Here is a 21,900-nt window from a genome sequence, read left to right on the forward strand (position 1 = left end):
CTGCTGTATATATGCAAAACCCAGCCTGTGGTTGATGGAGATGAGAAAATGAAAGGTCTTATGATTTTGAGGCTTAAGAATATATGCTAAGCAGTGTCATCCTGTCTGCCTTTAGACTTTCTTAAACACCGTGGGAGAGGTTCTTCGGTTGCCCAGCTGGACTGCTGTATCAGAGGTAAGAGAAAAGAACATTTTGGTCTTCAGAAGTACCTTGGGAACCATTTTGTCTTCCTTGAAGTGGCATAAATATGGCCCAGTTCACATCTATAAGAGAAATGATGCATCTCTCAGTCATGAGATCTGGGATATTAGAGCTCATTTCAACAGGATATGTGATTAATTTTCAATGCTCTGTTTTCTCTATGGATCAGAGCTCTGCAAACATCAGTACATGGTGCTTTCCTCAACACAGAGCAGGGAAATGTTTGAATTTCTTCATGAGGAATGTATACTTGTTTATCATTTTAGTAGGTTGTTTTTTTTTTACCATTACATTGTCCCTGAATGATAATAAAACATATTTGATTAAAGATCACTGTATTAAATGAGAAAAGTCAAACGTGATAATATACACTTCATGATTATGAGTGATTATATGTAGAAATCAAAGCAGCTTCTCCTTTTCTCTGTACTCTAAAGAATTAGGAGAATGAAATTCTTTTTCTTTTCTTTTTAAAAATAACTTTCTTGATTTTACTTATTTAAGAAATAAAACATGTGAATATGTTTGGAGTAGTTAGAAAATGCAGATAATAAATACATATAAAATAAAAATCACCTGAAATTCTCAGACTGAGTGATAATGATTGTTCATATTCTTATATATATGTGAAAGTGAAGTCGCTCAGTCGTGTCCAACTCTTTGCGACCCCATGGACTGTAGCCTACCAGGCTCCTTCATCCATGGGATTTTCCAGGCAAGAGTACAGGAGTGTATTGCCATTTCCTTCTTCAGGGGATCTTCCCAACCCAGGGATTGAACCCGGGTCTCCTGCATTGTAGGCAGACGCTTTTACTGTCTGAGCTACGAGGGAAGTCATATATATATATGTGTGTGTGTGTGTGTGTGTTTCTTACAATCTAGTTTTCAGTTCTCTTATATGCATATAATAGAAATTTCTCTCTCTATTTCTCTCTCTCTTTTTTGGCCACAACATGTGGTTTGTGGGATTTTAGTTCCCTGACCAGAGATTGAACCTGCACCCTCGGTAGTGAGAGCACAGAGTCTTAACCATTGGACTGCCAGGGAATTATATATAATTATATATAATTCTTATATGCATATATTCTGTAAATATGCTATCTGAATTTACTTAGTTTCTCTTTAATTAGAATCTTTCCTAATGATAATAAGTATTCTTCAGCAATGCTATATAAGTCAGGCTAGGTTAGGCTATGTCACCGTTACAAATAGACTGTACATCCCAGTGGCTCCATGCAGTGGACATTTAGTTCTCACTCATGCCAAATATGATGTGAGTCTGGGGAGCCTCTTCTTTGCCCAGTGACCTGATTCCTGGCTCTCCCCATTTTCTGATGCTACTGTTTCAACATGTGACTTCCTGGGTTGCCCAGCAGGGGTGGAGAAGTGGGGAGGAGGAGAACTCTTGACTGTCTTGCCTGGAAGGGCTACAAGCACACCGTTATTTAAAGTACTCCTTCTCCTGAACTCCTATAGTGTTTAAAACGTATCCGCCAGTTTGTGGCAGAATGACCTCTCCTTCTCATTATGAGTGAGATTGCTCCAAGATTTACACCTGAACTTTTTATTTGAACAGCTTCAAATAGAATGGGAAGGGACTTCACAGTGGCAAAGGAAGAGAAAAACAGTCATGAGCTCAAGATCAATATAATATTCCCTAGAAACAAATTCTGTTTTAAAAGACACAGTCCTCCAAAATTGATGATTTCCGGGGGGACAGAACTGCCACCTAGCAAGCCCCCAGGAGACGGCCAAGGAGGACCTGAGCAAATATACTTTCAGCATCATTTTACATGAACTTTTTCTGAATGCTCTGCCACAAAATATGAATAATCATGAAACTATTCAGATTCAGGCAGGCTCTACTGTGCGTTAAAGGGAAGGTATGAATCAGCCACTACCCAACAGAACTGCATGCCAGAAACACAGATTTTCATGTGCTTAACTGTGCTTGGCTGATTGAAGTCAGGCCATGGGCCTGAAAGAAAATGTCTAAAATTGGCCTCCATGTTCTATTTCCAGCTCATTAGACTCTTATGGAGCATATGTTTGTGAGAGAACGCCTGGGATACTTAGCAACAGATGGATGCTTTTTTCAGATGGGTGGGAAGGAGAGAGGGGTGTGATGGCAGAGATTCACACACCACACCCTCAGGGGAACTGAGATGCCCCCTCCCTGCTAGACATGTGTCTGAGGATAAGGGGCAATCAGCCCAGTCTGAGCAGGCTGCAGAGATACAGGGTGTCCTGGAGGGACTCCCTGACTCCTTGGGGGCAGCACCCACTAGGATCGCCTCTGCTTTGGGGACTCAGAGTAGAGAGGACCTTGGAAAAAGGAAGACACACACCAGGCTTGTCAAGGAGGCCAGGGGTGACTTGGGGTGCTGGCACCTTCAAAGTACCCTCCCCTTTGTGGAGATTAGGACAGAACTGCTGTCTTCATCCTGGAGGGTGTTGGGAGCAATGAGCCCCCTCCTCATGAAGCAGAAGAGGATGGAGTAGGGGGTGCAGATCAGAGAGATGCCAAGGTCCCCAGTGAGCTCAGAGTGGACCCAGGACCAGGTCCAGTCACTCTGTGTCTGAGTGTGGAAGCCTTGGAGCTGATGCTCTGGTGACTGGGGTCAGCCTCAGCCAGTATTCACGTTGTGTGAGCTCTGCTGGGGCGAGTGACCTCAGCGGTCCCCTCCACACTTGTGAAATGGGTCAACGGTGTGACTGTTTCTCCTCTCACCTGGTCGTCGTGAGGCCAGAACTTGGCCGGAAACATCACTCAGCCGATGCTGGGTGACCTCCTCTGCAGGAATGTTGACAGTGAACTTGAAGCTTGATCTTGTGTGTTTGTGCGTTTGATGCCTCCAACTCATGCACGTGCTGAGTGAGCTCCATCTTCACGTCTTCTTCCTGTCGTGATGTTGTTTCAGGACAGCGCTGTGGTGCCGGGCTTGATAGACACCATCGACACCGTCATGAGCCATATAACTTACAACCTGCAGGCTAGCAAGCCCCAGGTCGCCATCGTGGGTTCCTCGTCCATGGCAGGTAGCTTGGCAGTGGGGGTGTGGGTGAGGCTGCCTGTGCAGCAGGCGAGGGCGGGTGGAAGTGGGGGTGCAGGCAATGCCACCTGCTTGTTGAATTCTGCTGCACTCCTGCATTTTCTTGCGTGCACCCAGGTACACATAAACCTCATATGCCGTGCGTGGAGATGCACCTCTTCATTGTCCTAAACTACATGGCCTGATGTGCAGTGACATTTTGGAGAAAGAGAGAGTTAGGTCGGAACAACTGTGCTCAGCTGGGATGTGCACATAGGACCACGAGAGCCTTTGAGACTGACTTAAGGGCAAGATTCATCTTGGTGACAACTGTCTCAGTGCAGGGCAGGAGACGAGCGGCAGCAGCCACCGGAGTGTCTGTGGGGTACCAGGTTCCCTAGGGTCAGCTGCAGGGTTTCTCCAAGATATTGGTCACACGGTCTCCTACAAGTGGACATCATGGTTCTTGATATTCTCAGAGTCTGTGTCTAGGGAGCATGTGTGCATGCTAAGTTGCTCAATCATGTCCGACTCTCTGCAACCCCATGGACTATAGCCCGCCAGACTCCACTGTCCATGGGAGTTTCCAGGCAAGAATACTGGGGTGGGTTGCCGTTTACTCCTCCGCAGGATCTTCCTGACCTAGGGATCTGACCTGAGTCTCCCGTGTTGGCAGGCGGGTACTTTACCACTAGCACCACCTGGGAAGCTTGGCACCCTAATACTTTATCACCAGAGCCTCAGTTCTGGAAAGGAAGCTTCATTCACTCACTTGCGTTGGTTTTAATGGGAGTTTGTCGGCCAAGGCAGGTCCCTCCATGCGGTGATGCTTTTAGCCTCACTTAGAAGATGAGTGTCACGGGCATTTCATTTTCCTGTGTCTTGTGGGGTCCCCAGTGTGGAGGAGGAGCCCTGCAGCACGGGGGTCTCCCTGCCAGATTGGATGCGGTCGGTGCTGAGGCCTTTTAAGCTGAGGGGCTACCCTGAGGGCAGAGGGGTCACCTCAGGCCAGGAGCCCCGCCCGCGCCCCCACGCAGTGGGTGGCAGCCAGACAGGTCTACCACATGGTCGCAGTTACTGCTCTGGACACTCACTTTTTAGGTTCTTGTTTCCTAAGGTAATTACACTCCCCAGGAGAGCTCATTCTGTCAAAAAAAAGCAAAAGCAGATGGGATTTTATAGCCCAGTTTCCTGCTCTAGAGTTGACTGACTACAGCTTCATCTCTCTGGCTTGTTTTAGACTTTTCAGTGGCCAAAGTGCTCCCCAAGACCATGAATTCCTCCCACTACCGCTTCCCGGCCCGGGGGCAGAACTACATCGAGATCCCCCACAAGGCTTTCCACAGCCAAGGTGAGTGCTGCTTGGGACCCTAGCAGAGGGACTCAGCCTGTGAGCTGTGACTGGGCCGAGAGACTGCCCCAGCCCTCCTCCCTGTGCCAGTAGGGCCAGGTTTCCATGGTGGGAGCACGGTGCGTCATTGACGCTCCTGAGATGTCTTCATAATGCCGACTACAATCAGGCCTTGAGCGCGGGGACGGAGGAGGCAGGCTGGCAATCTGCATTCTGCGCTTGCTCACTGGAGGATTCTTAGTGGACCATAAGCTGATGTGGCCACCTCCCCTCCCTGCTGGGGTGGCCTCAGGCTGGGTGGCTGGGTGAGGGATTTTGTCTGCTCAGGAGCCTGGGCTTCTCCTCCTGGGCAGTTGAAGTCAGGGTTAGTGATGGGACAGCAGCCAAGGTGATCTCGATTACTCTCTGGGGGGGCCCGGGTGGCTCTGGCCATTTTTGCTATCGTGACTGTCCCCCTGCCCCTTGAAAGATGACTGTGTCTCTGCAGGCGTGTCACTCTGTCCCAGGGACCTTGGGCAGTCAAGGGAGTTGTGGATTCTCGGCACCTGACCATCTGGCCAGAGGCCACGCGCTTCCCATTCTGCCTTCAAGACTGAGGACCAGTCTGGGTGGTGGTCCCCTCTCCAGCTCGGGGCCCTCACTCCCCAGCCCTTGGGAGCTGACCTCTGCTCCCTGTACCCTCTAGTTTGCTCTGTGAAGGGTGCTCAGGGATGTCGGGGTGTTCTGCTCTCAGGGGACTGTCCTCCCACACTTGGATTGAACTGTAGAAGGGAGAGGTCCAGGGGCAATGCCAAGGTTGACCTAAGGCATACCACTGCACGTGGGGTCTCATCTCATGTGGCCGCTTTTACTGTTAGAAATCCCCAGGTTTTCAGAATCAGCAAGATCACAACCTCATGTGGTCTGCCCACATGGAAACTTCTCAAACTTGGCAGTAGAACTAACTGGTCACAAGTACCGACTCCGTGGCTGAAATTCCTGGGCTCAAATCCCAGTTCAGCCACTCAACTGGGCAAGTTACTGAACCTGCCCAGCCTCCGTTTCCTCATCTGTAACTTAGGGGACAGTCTTAGTATCTGCCCCAATCTTTTGTGGTGAGAATTAGAAGAGACAGCTCTTACACCAGTACCTGGCCCATAGTAAATGTGACATGAATTGTTAATATACATTCCTGAAGTTTCAACACACTCAACAGATATCCTGAAGAACTCAGGAAGCATTGGGGGACTAGCTCCTCCCAACCTCCTATTAAGCTAGCGGAAGGAGGTAACAGAATGGATGATTCCTGTTTCCAAGTTGGAATAGCACAGAGAGGTGGGACCCAGCAGAAGGAGTGACAGGTGTCTGGGTGACTTGTGAATCCTGCATCCGCTGCCTCACTGGAGTGCTGAGATTGCTGTAAATACTGCAAACACAGATAGCCCATAACATTCACTCATGGCTGCAGTGCTATTGCCCGGCACCGCCAACCACAGCTCAACTGGGCTCTGCCTTCAGAGGCGCATGGTGTTCCTGGAATGTCTACCCACCCACCCACTCACTCTCTGCCAAGAGTTGCAGCATCCACATGCCCAGAGATGGCTCAGGGGCGGAGCAGGGAGTGGTTGCCATGGCTGCACTCACAGTTGAAGGGTGGAGTGGAATCTCTACTGGAACTCTGTCCTCATGGTCAGTTCTGCCCCTGAATGTCCCTCCCCTTGCCCTTGAGGAGCTGCTGGGTTCCTGGGTCTGAGATCTACACTGTGTGTTGCTGGGCAAGCACTTTGGATGGGGGCTTTGTGTTCCTCTTGTTTATCACTGCGGATGCTGACAGGTGTCTGGTCGTCTGCTCTTTCCCCAGCCTGGACCACCATCGTGGGGCTTCTCTACCATTCGGTGCACTATTACTTGAGCAACATCCAGCCGGCCAATACCAAGTGAGTTTCTGGGGGCCACGTAACATGGAGTGGGAAGGGGTGCCTGTTTGCTGGGTAGCAGACCACTGGGACACCCCCACCTCCCTGCCACCAGAGGCTCATGCAATATTGTATCAGTGAACTTGTGGTGCCAGTGCCTGGTGCTTCTCTGTTAGAGCAAAGGAGGAAGATGCAGGGATGCCTGCACTGGGGATTCATCAAGCCTCAGGGGCATGGGCTGGTAGTGCAGTGGTCAGGAGCACCAGCTGAGTGACCATTCCACCTGGAACTGTGTGACCTTGGACAAGTCAGTTGACCCCTCTGAGCCTCAGTTTCCACTTCTGTAAAATGGGAAATGAGCAGCACATGCCTACATCAGTCAAGACTGTGTTGGATATATCAGCTTAGGCAGAAGGGAGAGGTCATGGCACTAAGAAGGGCAGGAGTAGTCAGCTTCAAGCATGGCTGGATCCATGGACCCAGAAGATACTGCTCTGACCTGGTCTCTCCTTTCCCTGCCTCTGCTCTCCCCCATGTCAACTCATTTCCTGGCAAGCCCCTTCATAAAGGCATTGCTGGCTCCCGTAGATTCAGACCCATATGGGTTTGGGTCCTGAGATCTCAAGAAGGAAAGTAATTGTCTTTTATGAATGAAAAGTCAGTTTCATTCAAAATCTAGAAAAGACTGTGATTGGCCAACTTGGGTCACGTGCCCATCCTGGCCCCCAGTCATGGTGGGAGAAGATCCTGCTCTCTCATTGGCCATGTCTGTTCACATGACCTTCTAGAATTTGGGGGTGGAGCAGCTAAAAAGGGGACGACAAAGGATGAGATGGCTGGATGGCCTTACTGACTCGATGCACATGAATCTGAGTGAACTCCGGGAGTTGGTGATGGACAGGGGGGCCTGGCGTGCTGCGATTCATGGGGTCACAAAGAGTCGGACATGACTGAGCGACTGAACTGAATTGAACTGAACTGAACAGCTGTACTCAGACCACAGGGAGGGGCTGGTTCCCTCAGGAAAGATTAGGTATGGCGCCTGTTCCTCCCTTTCAAGGGGTCCCTTGGAGGGGACAGGGAAGTAGAGCCTAGGGCCGGGGCAGAGAAATTGCCAGTGAGGTATGAGCCCAAGGGGCCCATTTCTACAGTTAATGTTTGGAAGGCAAGGCCGTTTCTGTTGGCCGCAGATCCGCCCTGGACGGGGGCCCTGCAGAGGGCAGCAGGCAGGCTCTGGTCCATCTCTCTTCCCGGGTGTCTGGCACAGCGCCCGGCCCAGAGTGGAGGCTCTGAAAAGGCCCCTGGAGACAGGGCTGTGCATCTCAGAGGGAGCCGCACAGTGCCTCCACCCCTGGCCCCGAACAGGCCCTGCTTCCATCCCCTGCCAGGACCACGCCTGGGAAAGCTGATAGTATGAGAAAGCGTGTTCCTGTAAGCTCACTATCTCTGCTGATGGGAAGGCGCTGCGGGGGCGGGTTTCAGATGCTGGTGCGGCTGCTGGGTATTTGGAGTCCTGTGTGATGGAAAGCAGGCAGCTATTTTTAACCGCTTATAGATAAACGAGAAATGATAAATACTTTCTAATGATGCAAATAGTCCTGTTATCGTGGGCTCTCTCAGAGGAAGCCTCTTCTCCCACCTGATACCAGGGAGCAGCTCTTGGTACAAAACCCTGGGCTAGGCCTGGGGGAAGCAGGCAGTCGTGGTTTAGCTGACTTGGAGCGAAGCCTTGTTCTGGGTGTGATTGCTGGGGAGAGCCTGCACGTTGTCAGATTTTAACCTGGCACCATGGGTGTGCTTTCCAGAATTCTTCAGGAAAGTCACAAAGGAAGCAACCTGCTTTCCTTGGAAATATGCCCTCTAGACTATTTGGGGGAAATTTCTCCAAACCCAAGATTATGAATGAATAGTGGACCCAGCCTTAGCCCCAATTTATGTATTTACCTCTCTCACAGCTGGAGATTCAGACTGAAACAGACTTTTCAGTGAAATCCATAAAAATGTGTATTTCTGGGGATGGCCAAAGCCTTCTGTGGGTTGGAGTAAGGGTGTGGGGAGGGCCGTGTTTATACCACATCTGCAGCGCCCCTCATCCTTGGGAAAGAGGACAAAGGCAGGACTGAGGGTTACAGATGGCAGTGGGTACTTTGATTCACTGTGACCAGAAACACACTCTCTCTGGGTGTTGGCAAAGTTTTGCATAAAGGCCCAGATGGTTAATATTTTTGGCTTTATCTGCTATACTGTTTCTGTCACATCTGCTGTGTAAAGGCAGCCCTGGACAATACATAAACAGGGGTGGCTGAGTGTCAGTAAGTCTTATTTATAAGACCAGGCAGTGCCTATGGTTTGCACAGCCCTAGTGGGCACTGTTATATCGGTGCTGGCAGCAGTGACGGGGAAAAGGCTAAGTCTGCCCTGCTGTGGGGAGTCCATGCTTAAAGCTTGACCACCAGGTGTGATTGTCCTCCATCCTAAGCAGGGGTCCCCAAGCTCCTGGATATAATGCCTGCTGATCTGAGGTGGAGCTGATGTAATAATAATCTAGAGTGCACAATAAATGTAATGCACTTGAATTATTCCAAGATCGTCCCTCAACCCCACCCCTTGTTCATGGAAAAATTGTCTTCCACAAAACTGTTCCCTGGTGCCAAAAATATTGGGGACCACTGATCCTAAGGGCTCCAACCCTCCCATCCCTCTCCTCTCGCTGCCAGGGGTCTCCAGGCAGAACTCCCTGGAGCCTCAGGACCCAGGGTGCCATGATCTGCTCTCACACCCTCTGCAAGTTGTGGGCTGAGAGACTCACACAGGCAAAGAGCCCCCCAACTCACAGCCCTCTACCCACTGCAACATTAATACCATGGACCTCTGAACTCTGCCAGCAGTGAATGCAAGTGTTCAGTTATTTTCCCGAAGTCAAAACAGAATGATTTTGCGATGATGACCACTTATTTTTCAGGTGTTGAGTCTTCAGTTCTAAGGTTAACATGTGATGCAAAGATGTCTTGTTGTCAACATTAACCTCAGAAAGAATCACCCCTTGGGCCCATCAAGTGTGGTCCCTATATTTGTTGTTTTAGCTCCTGTAGCACGAGGCGGCACAGGGGTGACACCAGCTGTGGTTCACGTGCAGACTCGGAGCCAGGCTCCCGGCTTTTTACTCCCAGTCAGCCACCCTGCCCAGCTGGTGAACTTGGCACAAGCCTGGCGGTCTGTCTGCCTGCTTGCTTCTTTCCAAGAGAGGATGGCTGTCCTGATTTCTAAGGACTTCTGTGAGCTCTGAGTTAATGGTTTAAGTAAAGCGTGGTGCCCTTGAACATGATATGTAAGCTCTCTTTCTTTGTCATCGCATAAGATGCTTGGCTGTTCTCCCATTCTCTGCCTTTAAGATGATTATCAAATTCCACGCACAATTGGAAGCAGATTAATGCAATCGCCTTGATAGTGTTCTGGTGTTCCCACTTGCTTGAACAGCTGACGTCATTCCACTTCAGTTTTGTGTGTTATCACCCTTACACATTTATGTTTTTTGGGTGTGAGGTTGAAAGGATGCAGTGGAATCGTGACATCCTTTAAACATCCCTGGGGTGTGGAGTCAGCACATGAGATTGATGGGATAGGAGGGCGACAGGGCTGGATGGGCTCTTCCCCCCACCCTTCCTCTGTTGACCACTCTGGGCCCCACTGATGTCTGCCCTGGGGCAATGACTGACCATCCACAGGTCCTGGATGGGGTCGTCCTTTGTCCCTGCATGGGCCTGGACTCAAGGGATCCTCTGAGGTCCCTGTCTCTGGCCCCATAGTGATGAGAAATGTTCAGTTCTTACTGATTCTCATCTGCCAGCTGGGACAGCTGTTCCTTCAAACCAGCGGTCTGAGCTGGACAGGGCGCAGAGTCACCTGCTCCTCCTCCATAGATGGGCCTGGGACTCAGAAGGGATGGGACTCCTTGACTGAAGGGCTGGGACTTGGGCCTCTGGATTTCAGCCTCTCAGTGATGGATTCACTTGTGCTTCAGAAGGATATGTTCCGGGGGTAGACTTAACTTTAATGTCTGCATTTCTTTTTATTTTTAATGCTACATGTTTTCATTTATTTTTTTGGCCATGCTGTGAGGCATGTGGGAGCTCCCCGGCCAGGAACTGAACCCTTGCACCCTGCATTGGAAGCATGGAGTCTTAACTGCTGGTCCTCCAGGGAATTCCCCTGTCTTCACATCTTTGTAAAGTCAAGCCATCTAGGCAGAAGGAATAACAGGGTCAGAATCACTGTGTAGCAGCCCGTGGTGTAGCCACTGATTTGGGCAGTCATCCTTAATGCTGACACCCCTGGGCGAGGGGTTGTGTGGAGACAGGGTTCTTCCCTGTTGCTCCACAGGATACCTGTTAATCACTAGGTGAGAAGGTCCTGGAGAGCAGAGACCACTTTAGTCAAGGGGTCATGCTCAGTCTCACGGACATCAGGGCAGGCTGACGTCCTGTGTCCCCTGATGGGAAGCAGTGACAAGAGTCATCCTGCCCCCAGATGCTCGGCCTGATGCTCCCCATGAAGAAACAGTCAAGGGCTATTTTGTAAAACCTTGATTTGGACTGTCACCTGTCCATGCAGTGGAAGTGGTAATGAGAGCAGGGCCTGTTCCAGGTCAGAGGGGACTCGGGGGACATGGTGACTAAATGGATGCTGCCCCTTCCTTGATGGGAAAGCAGAGCTCTGACAGACACCCTGGGGACACTGAGGACGCTGGACTGTAGACTGGGCACCAGATCACGGGCTGAAGCTGGGTCAGATTTCTGAGCGTGGTGATGGTTAGGGTGGTTATGTAGGAGGCAGTCTTTATTTTTAGAAGATACACTTAAAGTATTTAGAGTTGGAGTGTCATGATGTACTTTCTGATGATTCAGCAAAAAGAAGGGGTGTGTGTGTGTGTGTGTGTGTGTGTGTGTGTGTGTGTGTGAGAGAGAGAGAGAGAGAGAGAGAGAGGGAGAGAGATGCCAGACAAAGCAAAAATGGCAGAATGGTAGGAGTTGGGAGTCTAGGTGCACTGTTTATAGCATTTTCTGTTGACATGACTCTTGCAATGCAAGGTTTGGAGAGGAGGGTCCTGGCTGGGGCAGAGATTCTGGTTCTTGCCATTCTCTCTTGAGAGACCCCACTGAACTACTTTATTATATTTTGGCTGTGCTGAGTTTTTGTTGCTCTCTGGCTGTTTTCTCTAGTTACAGTGCACAGGCTTCTTGAGGCAATGGCTTCTCTTGTTGGGGAGCATGAGCTCAAGGGCATGGGAGCGCTTGCAGCATGTGGAATCCTCCTGGATCAGGGATCAAACCTGTGTCTCCAGCATTGGCAGGCAGACTCTTTATCACTGAAACACCAGGGAACTACTTCTTGATACCAAGAACTTAGCGACTTAGAACTTACCTGGGCACCACGGAGGTCATGTCCACCATCCTGGTGGATGCTCTCTTTTTTTGTCTGTCAGTCAGAGGCTTCTCATACCACTTGAGAATTCTCCCAAGTCTCTCCAAGGCTCTCCCCCACATCTCCATGTGCATCATCTTTCAGTTCTTTCAGGAGGTTTAAGTTTCCTCTGCTTAGCATTTCTTGTCCCCTCACTGCCCCCTCAAGCCTCAGTGAGAATGCAGCTCTGATAAAAAGGATGGGGATGGACTCCAGAGTGAGCAGGACACCATGTTTGAGCAGGAACTTGCTAGAAAAGGAGTTCATTTACTAGGGGATATTTCCAGTTTTACTCTTTGTATTAAATCTCCATGTACAACCTGGTTTACCTGTTGCTGTTGTTTAGTCACTCAGTCGTGTCCGACTCTTTGCGACCCTATAACTGCAGCACGCCAAGCTTCCCTGTCCTTCGCCATCTCCTGGAGTTTGCTCAAACTCATGTCCATTGATTCAGTGATGCCATCCAACCATCTCATCCTCTGTCACCTACTTCTCCTCCTGTCCTGATCTTTCCCAGCATCAAGGTCTTTTCCAATGAATTGGCTCTTAGCATCAGGTGGCCAAAGTATTCTAGCTTCTGCTGCAGCCCCAGTCCTTCCAATGAATATTCAGGGTTGCTTTCCTTTAGGATTGACTGGTTTGATTTTCTTGCTGTCCATGGGACTCTCAAAAGTCTTCTCCAGCACCACAGTCCAAAAGCATCTGTTCTTTGGCTCTCAGCCTTCTGGTTCACCTGTGGGGCCCTCATACTTGGAGTGGTCTTTTAATGAGACCACTTTTTCTTGTTCCACGCATGCTGATTTCTCTTGCTTGAGGACCAGAACTGAGCTCTCTATGTGCTTGGGTGTTCTGCTTGCAGATTTCGGAGTTCCCAGATCTGCCCTAGAGATCCTGAAATCTTCCACCCTCTCTATGCTTTCTTTCTTTTTTTAAAATTTTTGCCATGTTATGTTGGTTTCTGTGTTACAACAGCTGGAGTCAGTCATACATATGTCCCCTCCCTGTTGAGTCTCCCTCCCCTCCCGCATCCCATCCCACAGAGCGCCAGCCTGGGCTCCCTGTGTTATACAGCAACTTCTCACCAGTTATCCATCTTACACAGGACAGTGTACATATGTTGACGCTACTTTCTCCATTCGTCCCACTCTCTCCCTCCCCCATGGTGTCCATGTCCTCAAATCCATTCTCTACGTCTGTGTCTCCATTCCTTCCTGCAAACAGGCTCTTCAATATCCTTTTTCTAGATTCCATATATATGTGTTAATACATGATATTTGTTTTTCTCTTTCTGACTTACTTTGCTCTGTATAACAGGCTCTAGTTTGATCCACCTCACTAGAACTGACTCAAATTCATTCTTTTTTATGGCTGACTAATATTCCACTGTATATATGTACCACGCCTTCTTTGTCCATTCATCTGTTAATGGACGTCTAGGTTGCTTCCATGTCCTGGCTATTGTAAACGGTATGCAATGAACACTGGGGCACATGTGTCTTTTGGAATTGTGGTTTCCTCAGGGTATATGCCAGTAGAGGGATTCCTGGGCTGCGTGGTAGATTTATTCCTAGTTTTTTAAGGAATCTCCGTACTGTTCTCCATAATGGCCGTTTCCATTTACATTCCCACCAACAGTGTAGGAGAGTTCCTTTTTCTCCACATCCTCTCCAACATTTATTTCTTGTAGATTTTCTGATGATGGCCATTCTGACTGGTGTGAGATGATACCTCATTATAGCTTTAATTTGCATTTCTCTGGTAATTAGGGATGTTGACAGTCTTTTCATGTGCTTTTTGGCCATCTGTATGTCTTCTTTGGAGGGATGTCTATTTAGGTCTCCTGCCCATCTTTTGATTGGCCTTTTTGCTTTTCTGATATTGAGCTGTGTGAGCTGCTTATATATATTCTGGAGATTACTTCTCTGTCAGTTGTTTCTTTTGCAGTTGTTTTCTCCCATTCTGAGGGTTGTCTGAACCTTGTTTATTGTTTCTTTTGTTGTGCAAGACTCCTCCTTGACCCACCTCCTAGAGTCATGGAAATAAAAACAAAATAAACAAATGGGACCTCTCCATGCGTAATCTAAGGCACAGATGACCAGCAGAGGGGTCGTGGCTCAAATGTACTGAACTATGTAAGGGTGTAGGGCTGGACTTTGGCCTGTGTCAATCAGGTCCCCAGGGGCACCAGATGAGTAATTTGGGGGAAGTTAGAAGGAGAGGCCATTTGCCAGGCTGTGCTCAGGGTGTGCTCCCTACTATAAAGGATAGAGTAATAACAGGAGGGCTTCCCAGGTGGCTCAGTAAAGGGGGTAAAGAATCTGCCTGCCAATGCAGGAGACTCAGGTTTGATCCTCGGGTTGAGAAGATCCTCTGGGGGAGAGCATGGCAACCCACTCCAGTATTCTTGCCCAGAGAATCCCATGGACATAAGAGCCTGGCGGGCTACAGTCCATGGGGTCACAAAAGAGTCCACACGACGTAATGACTAAACACCAACAGAATAACAGGAAGTGTTCTCAGAAGGAGGGAGTGGGGCATGATGCTGTCACCCTGGGCTGATGGGGTCTGGAGAACACAGCTCCTAGGGCAAAGATGCAGGGGTGTGGGGATGGGCACCATGCCCTTTTCATGACCCCGCAAAAACAGTGCTGTCTGGGTCTCACTCTCCTCTCTGACTGGCTCTGATTTCCTGTGGGTGCTGCCATTGTCTGAATGCCCCAAAGCAGAGGGCAGGGCCTGTACAGGGGGGCGCAACCATGTGGCCCCTACTCCCGGGACTGTCTTCTTTGCCATTTCTCCCCTGGCATCTAGAATGAGCCTGTTTTCTTATCCAGAAAGGCCCTCAAGCCCCGGTATAGTCAATTCCAAAGTGACAGATAATCCAGTCTCCAAGTGTTACTGCTCCCCAGATAACAGGTTAAAATAAAAGAAAATCAAGCCTGGATCAGATTTATGAAGACATAGGAAAACCCTTATTAAAACTGGAGGTACCAGAGAGGTTAAATGAAGTCATAAAAAAACCCTCTTTTTATTATGAAAAAAAATCGAACATCTGTAAAAACAAAAGAGACAGTCATCACCGGGTTACAACCAGGACCACCCACGGCCGTTTGGGCTTCCTCTGCCCAACCCGCTCCCTCACCCTGGCCCCACCAATTATTTTGAGGCAAATCTCTGACATCATGTAGTTTCATCTGTAAATATTTAGTCTCTATTTTTAAAAGACAAAGACTTTTAAAAATACAGAATAAACTCCATGCCATTATCCCATCTAAAAAGTAAACAGTAATTTCTTAGTCCATCTGATGTCTTGTCATTGTCGACTTGGGTGGTGGTGTTGGGATGGTGGGCTCCTCCTGGCTCAGCCACCATGGACCCCAACCTGGGCCTCTCTGCAGGGCAAACCCAGCCAGAAGGAAAGGCCTCCCTGGCTGCATGAGAAGTGAGTCACTGGAGATCATCAGTGTAAACCCATCCGTTTGGGAAATCGTACTTCTCCAGATTAAAAATGCTCCTAAGGGCACAGTGTAGACTGTTGAGTCTGATATCAGTTCCTGTCCTCAAAGGCAGTGTCTACTAGGCTGCATTTGGCTGAATCCACGTGTTCTGGGGCCAAATCCAGGAATCCACTCAGGATTTGCACTGCATTTGTGGAGAGAAGATTCTCCATTTTTTACATGTTTTTCTTAAGATTTTGATCTAAGTCATCATGGTCTGTCTGTGAGAAAATAAATTCACTGAACACATTAGTTGAGAACCTACTGTGTGTCAGGCTTGGTTCTAAGGGCTTAGAAAGCTGTGAACAGAATGGGTAAGAAGCCAGCCCCCGATGGAGCTTACATCCTAGTGGGAGATGACAGCTGGCCTGATGAATTGTTAGGGAATGGATGTGGATGGGGAGAGGGTACATGTGGCAAATACCGATGTGTTTGTAGGGTCTTGTGCTCACGGTTGTGATTTTACTGTTGGCTAATATATAGTCCTAATTTTTGCTAGACAAATGATTTCTATTATGTTTGGTGGAATTACATACATGCTGACTTCACAGAGAGAAGCACGGACTGTGAAGTATTGGCAAGCATTTCACCGTATCTCAGTGGATGCTGCGCTGAGCTCAAAACATCTCAGCTCCCTGAAATCACAAGCGGAGAGGCGGTCTACCTGGGCAGTCTCATTGTTCTGCAAGAGAGCAGGCCTCTGTGTCACTGAGGACCGCATCTTTCTATCTTTGGGTCTGAACTGGTCCCTGGTGACATCCAGCCAGTCTTAACTTTCCATAGCAGTGGCTGAACTCCCTGACTTTTTAGTGGGGACAGTATCACCTCCAGAAGGTGAAAATTGGTTTGAGGGCAAGGAGTCTGAGATATTACAGTGGATGTGGGTCTGCAAAGTTACCTAAAGCATCTTGAAGTACATAAGCAGATTTCCTCTATGTCTGTGGTACTACGATTTCACGGGATGGGCAGGTGTTGATGGAGTAAGGGTGGGGTGTTCGGAAAAATGGGTCTAATAGGACTCTTTCTGCTGCTGCTAAGTCGCTTCAGTCGTGTCCGACTCTGTGCAACCCCATAGATGGCAGCCCACCAGGCTCCCCTGTCCCTGGGATTCTCCAGGCAAAAACACTGGAGTGGGTTGCCATTTCCTTCTCCAATACATGAAAGTGAAAAGTCAAAGTGAAATCGCTCAGTCGTCTCCGACTCTTCGCGATCCCACGGACTGCAGCCTACCAGGCTCCTCCATCCATGTGATTTTCCAGGCAAAAGTACTGGAGTAGGGTGCCACTGCCTTCTCTGAGGACTCTTTAGGGGGGCATAATGAAAAACAATGGCTGAGAACCACGAGCTAGAGTGAGACTTGCTTTTCAGTGTCTTTCACTTTTTTAAACCTGTGTGACTTATTCCCTATGTGTCTTGTAGCTTGGGGCTTGCACAGTGATGCCTTTCCAGAGAAGAATAATCAGAAAGCAAATCAACCATGTTCTCTGAGTTTCCAGCAAGCTCCTCAGCTTTCCAACCTTGGTGATATTCGCAAACACGAGGAATCCATGCCTCTGTTTTGCTACAGGGAATATTTTCTGTTGGAAATACCCTTAGGTAGGGTATTTCCATGAAGGCAGGGCTAGGGTTTTAAATCTTTTTTTTTTTTTTTTTAAATTTTGGACTATGCTTGGTCTTCTTTGTGGCATGCAGGCTGTTTGTGGAGGCACGTGGACTTCTTTAGTTGTGGTGTGCAGGCTCAGCAGTTGTAGATTCTTAACCACTGGACCACTAGGGAAGTCCCAGGGGTTTTAAATCTTTACAACAATATTTTTAAAAAACATCTCACATTGACGATTCCAGGAATAGTTCTGTGTGCTGCTGGGGACCTGCTCTTTTTTAGGGACTCATGTTAGGGGCTTGTTTAAAGAGCTGGGTCCCATGGTGATGATGGTGGTGTTGGGGGGAGATGCGTGGGTCTCACTGGCTCTAGTCCTGGTTACCAGCTTTGAGTCTAGTTAACAGGTAAAACTAGTTGAGGGAGGAAGTAGATTGTACACCCAGCTCCCAGGGATCTGCTTGATGTTATGAAGATGATTCTGTGAGTATAAACACAGGGAAGGGACAGAATCTCCATGCAAAAGTCCAGATTAGGAAAGAAACCAGCAGATGACTGGGTGACCTGAGTCGGGGCTGAATGACTTCATGTCGCAGGCATCCTAGTGAAATGTCTGAAATTCAGAGTAAGGCAACAGACATTTGCTGATTACTGACCATATACCAGGCAGGGTGAGGGTGAGGGCTAGATAAGCAGTCACCAAGAACACAGCGTTCAGAGCGGCGTTCATTCTTGGGGTCATTCATGTGCTGCAAGAGGCAAACCCTGAAAGTGAACACCTTCTTAGGTCTTGCACCCCAATTTCCTTGTTTCCCTCATCCTAGTCCTGGCCCCGAATGTCATTTCAGCTTCATAACGCCACGAGACAAGTACTATGTCTATCAGCCAAGATTCTTTTGATTGGGCATAAGCAACAGAAACCCAGGCATAAGCTGTTTTAAACAAAAGGGGAGTTTGTTGGATCACATCAGCTGAAAGGTGCATGGACAGCTGGCTTCAGGAGCAGCTTGATCCAGCTTCCAGTTGCTATCACTCAACTCCATCTCTCAGCTTTTCCTGGGTGTGGACCTCCTTCCCAGTCAGTCTCTCTGTTCATGATTATAAGCCGCTGCTGGAACCTCTGGAGAAGGAAATGGCAACCCACTCCAGTGTTCTTGCCTGGAGAATCCCAGGGACGGGGGAGCCTGGTGGGCTACCATCTATGGGGTCACGCAGAATTGGACATGACTGAAGCGACTTAGCAGCAGCAGCAGCAGCTGGAACCTCATGGTTCCAGACTGACATCTAGCAGAGAGAAATGGGGATCTCTGACCCAGCATTTCCATCTGAATCTTGTTACTTCTCTTCGGATCATAATGGAACATGTGCTTGCATCTGAACAATCAGTATGGTCTGAGGAATGCAGTGCATGGATTCACTCAAATTGTGATAGTGGGGTTTACTCTTGAGTTAAGGATGGAGGTCCCTCCAAAGCATATGGGCTACAAGTCAGGAAGGGGTGGTCACCTGGAGGGAAGCTGAGGTGCCTTTATCAGCAGAGGGATGAAGGGCTACTGGGTGACAAGACAACAGGTGTCCATCACATTACTGCTTGCCACAGCGGTTTATAATTTGGGCATGGCAGATTCCAACAGGTAAGTCACTTGTCCCAGGTCAAGTGAATGTATGGCTGAGATTTAATCTCATTGTTTTGATCTTCCTGTTCTTCCCCACTTCTTGGATTACCCCCTCCTTCTGCTAGACTATAGACTCTGTGAGGTCAAGGGGTCCATCTCACCTTTTGGTACCAACACCAAGTCTTAGAGCAGAATGTGCTGTTTGATAGAAATCAAAACTCCACCCCCAAAAGCTTTCAGTCTCAAAAGTCTCAGGCTTAACATGAAATTTTAAACTCAAGTTTTTTTTTTTTTTTTAAATTTCTGTTTTTGTAATGATTTTTCATTTGTTCCCAAGGATTGCCGAGGCAGCAAATTACAAAAACTGCTTGCTCTCTGCGACCAGCTATCTGATCTCCCTGGAGGTCTCCCCGACGCCGAAGCTCTCCCAGAATTTATCGGGCTCCCCTCTTATCACTGTCCACCTCCGGCACCATTTGGTGAGTTAGAGTGAATTTGTCCTCATTTCTGCTCTTTGATTTCCTTTTGCAGCAAGGAATATTTGATCGTCTGTATGATTGTAGAAAGAATCTTGGATGGATCGGTGCTGGCCAGAATTAGGATTTTGGCATCCATTCTTGTGATTATTTTTGAACAGCAGTGGAAAGTCCCCTGGATAGCTCTGGGGTTGGACACACAGTATTAATTTTGTGTAAAAAGGCCTCTGAGATCAGACGTTGCTTTCATAGATGTGTGTACAGCAACTGTGGCTATTTCTGTTTTACAATGAATGTTGTCTTTGGAGGAGGGGATACCTTGGCTCATTCTCACTTATCTTTGTTGATAGCCATTAGTGAGACAGAGAGCTTGGTTCTTTCTGGGAAACATTTTAGCATTTCAAAGAGACGTTTCTATACTTTCAGTTTTGAGCTATTTGTTTTGCCCCGTTGTAACTGTAATTATCTCCACCTTCACTCTGTCTTTGTCTGTGATAAGAATGGCAGGTGTATCAGGGACACAGATGTGCACCTGTCCTTTAAAAAGTGTGACTTTCCTTGTGCCAGGATCGAGCACTATGGTTGAAGCTTGACGTTTTCAAGGAATTTATTAAAGAATGCAATATATATGTTAAATTTTTATTGAAGTTTAGTTGATTTATAATGTTGTATCCATTTCTGCTGTATAACAAAGTGATTCAGTCATTCTTTTCCATATTCTCTTCCATGATGGCTTACGATAGATGTTGAACAGATGGTGAACTGTACATTAGGACCTTGTTTATCCACTCTATGTATAATAAGAACTCAATCCACTTTTGATCCTTTGAAGTCCTACAAAGACCGATCCCGCCAGGATCTTCTATTTTGTTCCACTTTATACTGTTCCATCCCATTCTGCCAACATTATCTGAAGACCTACTGTGTGCCGACCCCTGTGTCTGTCTACCTGTGTTTTTATCACCTCCTCAATGAGACAGCATTGAGGGAAGCTGATGAGTCAGGACAAGCTGCTCTCACTGCAGCTCCTGCCTCACCCTGCCACCCCCAGCCATGGTTCCCCACGAAGGTCAGGCCCCTTCTTGATTCCCTCAGAACCCAACTCTGCCCATTTGTCCACACTTTCTGGCCAGTGTCTGTCTGCACTTGTGCTTTCCCAGGCAGATAGACAGCACCAGACAGCTGTTGCTCCATTCCCTCTTTCATCCTGACCATCTTGCTGATTGGGATTGGAATGAAACAGACCTTTTCCAGTCCTGTGGCCACTGCTGAGTTTTCCAAATTTGCTGGCATATTGAGTTCAGCACTTTCACAGCATTATCTTTATGATTTGAAATAGCTCAGCTGGAATTCTAGCGCCTCCACTAGCTTTGTTCGTAGTGATGCTTCCTAAGGCCCACTTGACTGAGCACCCCAGGATGTCTGACTCTAGGAGACTGATCACACCATCGTAGTTATCTGGTCACTAAGATCTTTTTTGAATAGTTAGTCTGTATATTCTTGCCACCTTTTCTTAATATCTTCTGCTTCTGTTAGGTCCATACTGTGTTTTATTGTGCCCATCTTTGCATGAAATGTTCCCTTGGTATCTCTAACTTTCTTGAAGCGATCTCTAGTCTTTCCCATTCTCTTGTTGCCAGAGAATGTTTCAAACTACTGCACAATTGCACTTATCTCACACACTAGCAAAGTAATGCTCAAAATTCTCCAAGCTAGGCTTCAGCAGTACATGAACCAAGAACTTCCAGATGTTCAAATTGGATTTAGAAAAGGCAGAGGAACCAGAGACCAAATTGCCAACATCTGTTAGATCATAGAAAAAGCAAGAGAATTCCAAAAAAACATCTACTTCTGCTTCATTGAGTATGCTAAAGCCTTTGGCTGTGTGGGTCACAACACATTGTGGAAAATTCTTAGAGATGGGAATACCAGACCACCTTACCTGTCTCCTGAGAAATCTGTATGCAGGTCAAGAAGCAATAGTTAGAACTGGACATGGAACAACAGACTGCTTCCAAATTGCGAAAGGAGTACGTCAAGGTTGTATATTGTCACCGTGCTTATTTAATTTATATGCAGAGTACATCATGCGAAATGCCAGACTGGATGAAGCACAAGTTGGAATCAAGATTTCCAGGAGAAATATCAATAACCTCAGATATGCAGATGACACCACTGTTATGGCAGAAAGAGAAGAGGAATTAAAGAGTCTCTTGATGAGAGTGAAGGAGGAAAGTGAAAAAGGTGGCTTGAAACTCAACATTCAAAAAACTAAGATTATGGCATCCGGTCCCATCACTTCATGGCAAACAGATGGTAAACAATGGAAACAGTGACATACTTTATTTTCCTGGGCTCCAAAATCACTGCACATAGTGATTGCAGCCATGAAATCAAAAGACACTTGCTCCTTTGAAAAAAAGCTAGACAGCATATTAAAAAGCAGAGACATTATTTTGCCAACAAAGGTCCGTCTAGTCAAAGCTATGGTTTTTCCAGTAGTCATGTATGGATGTGAGAGCTGGACCATAAAGGAAGCTGAGTGCCGAAGAATTGATGCTTTTGAACTGTGGTGTTGGAGAAGACTCTTGAGAGTCTCTTGGACTGCAAGGAGATCCAACCAGTCCATCCTAAAGGAAATCAGTCCTGAATATTCATTGGAAGGACTGGTGCTGAAGATGAAGCTCTAGTACTTTGGCCACCTGATGTGAAGAACTGTCTCATTGGAAAAGCCTGTGATGCTGGGAAAGATTGAAGGCAGGAGGAGAAGGGGA

At 47.8% G+C, this 21,900-nt stretch overlaps 1 protein-coding gene across 3 annotated transcripts in view; it reads left to right on the forward strand.

The window, feature by feature from the left end:
- ADGRD1 (adhesion G protein-coupled receptor D1) overlaps nucleotides 1-21,900 on the forward strand; it is a 176,338-nt gene that overhangs the window by 39,918 nt on the left and 114,520 nt on the right. For all 3 annotated transcript variants that reach the window (XM_018061421.1, XM_005691335.3, XM_005691336.3), the window contains 5 exons: nucleotides 116-175; nucleotides 3,124-3,241; nucleotides 4,475-4,585; nucleotides 6,426-6,501; nucleotides 18,988-19,129. In XM_018061421.1, the coding sequence (XP_017916910.1) occupies nucleotides 116-175; nucleotides 3,124-3,241; nucleotides 4,475-4,585; nucleotides 6,426-6,501; nucleotides 18,988-19,129 (507 nt within the window). The remainder of the gene's footprint in view (nucleotides 1-115; nucleotides 176-3,123; nucleotides 3,242-4,474; nucleotides 4,586-6,425; nucleotides 6,502-18,987; nucleotides 19,130-21,900) is intronic.

This window comes from Capra hircus, chromosome 17 (assembly GCF_001704415.2).
Source record: "Capra hircus breed San Clemente chromosome 17, ASM170441v1, whole genome shotgun sequence".
Classification (NCBI taxonomy): Eukaryota; Metazoa; Chordata; class Mammalia; order Artiodactyla; family Bovidae; genus Capra; species Capra hircus.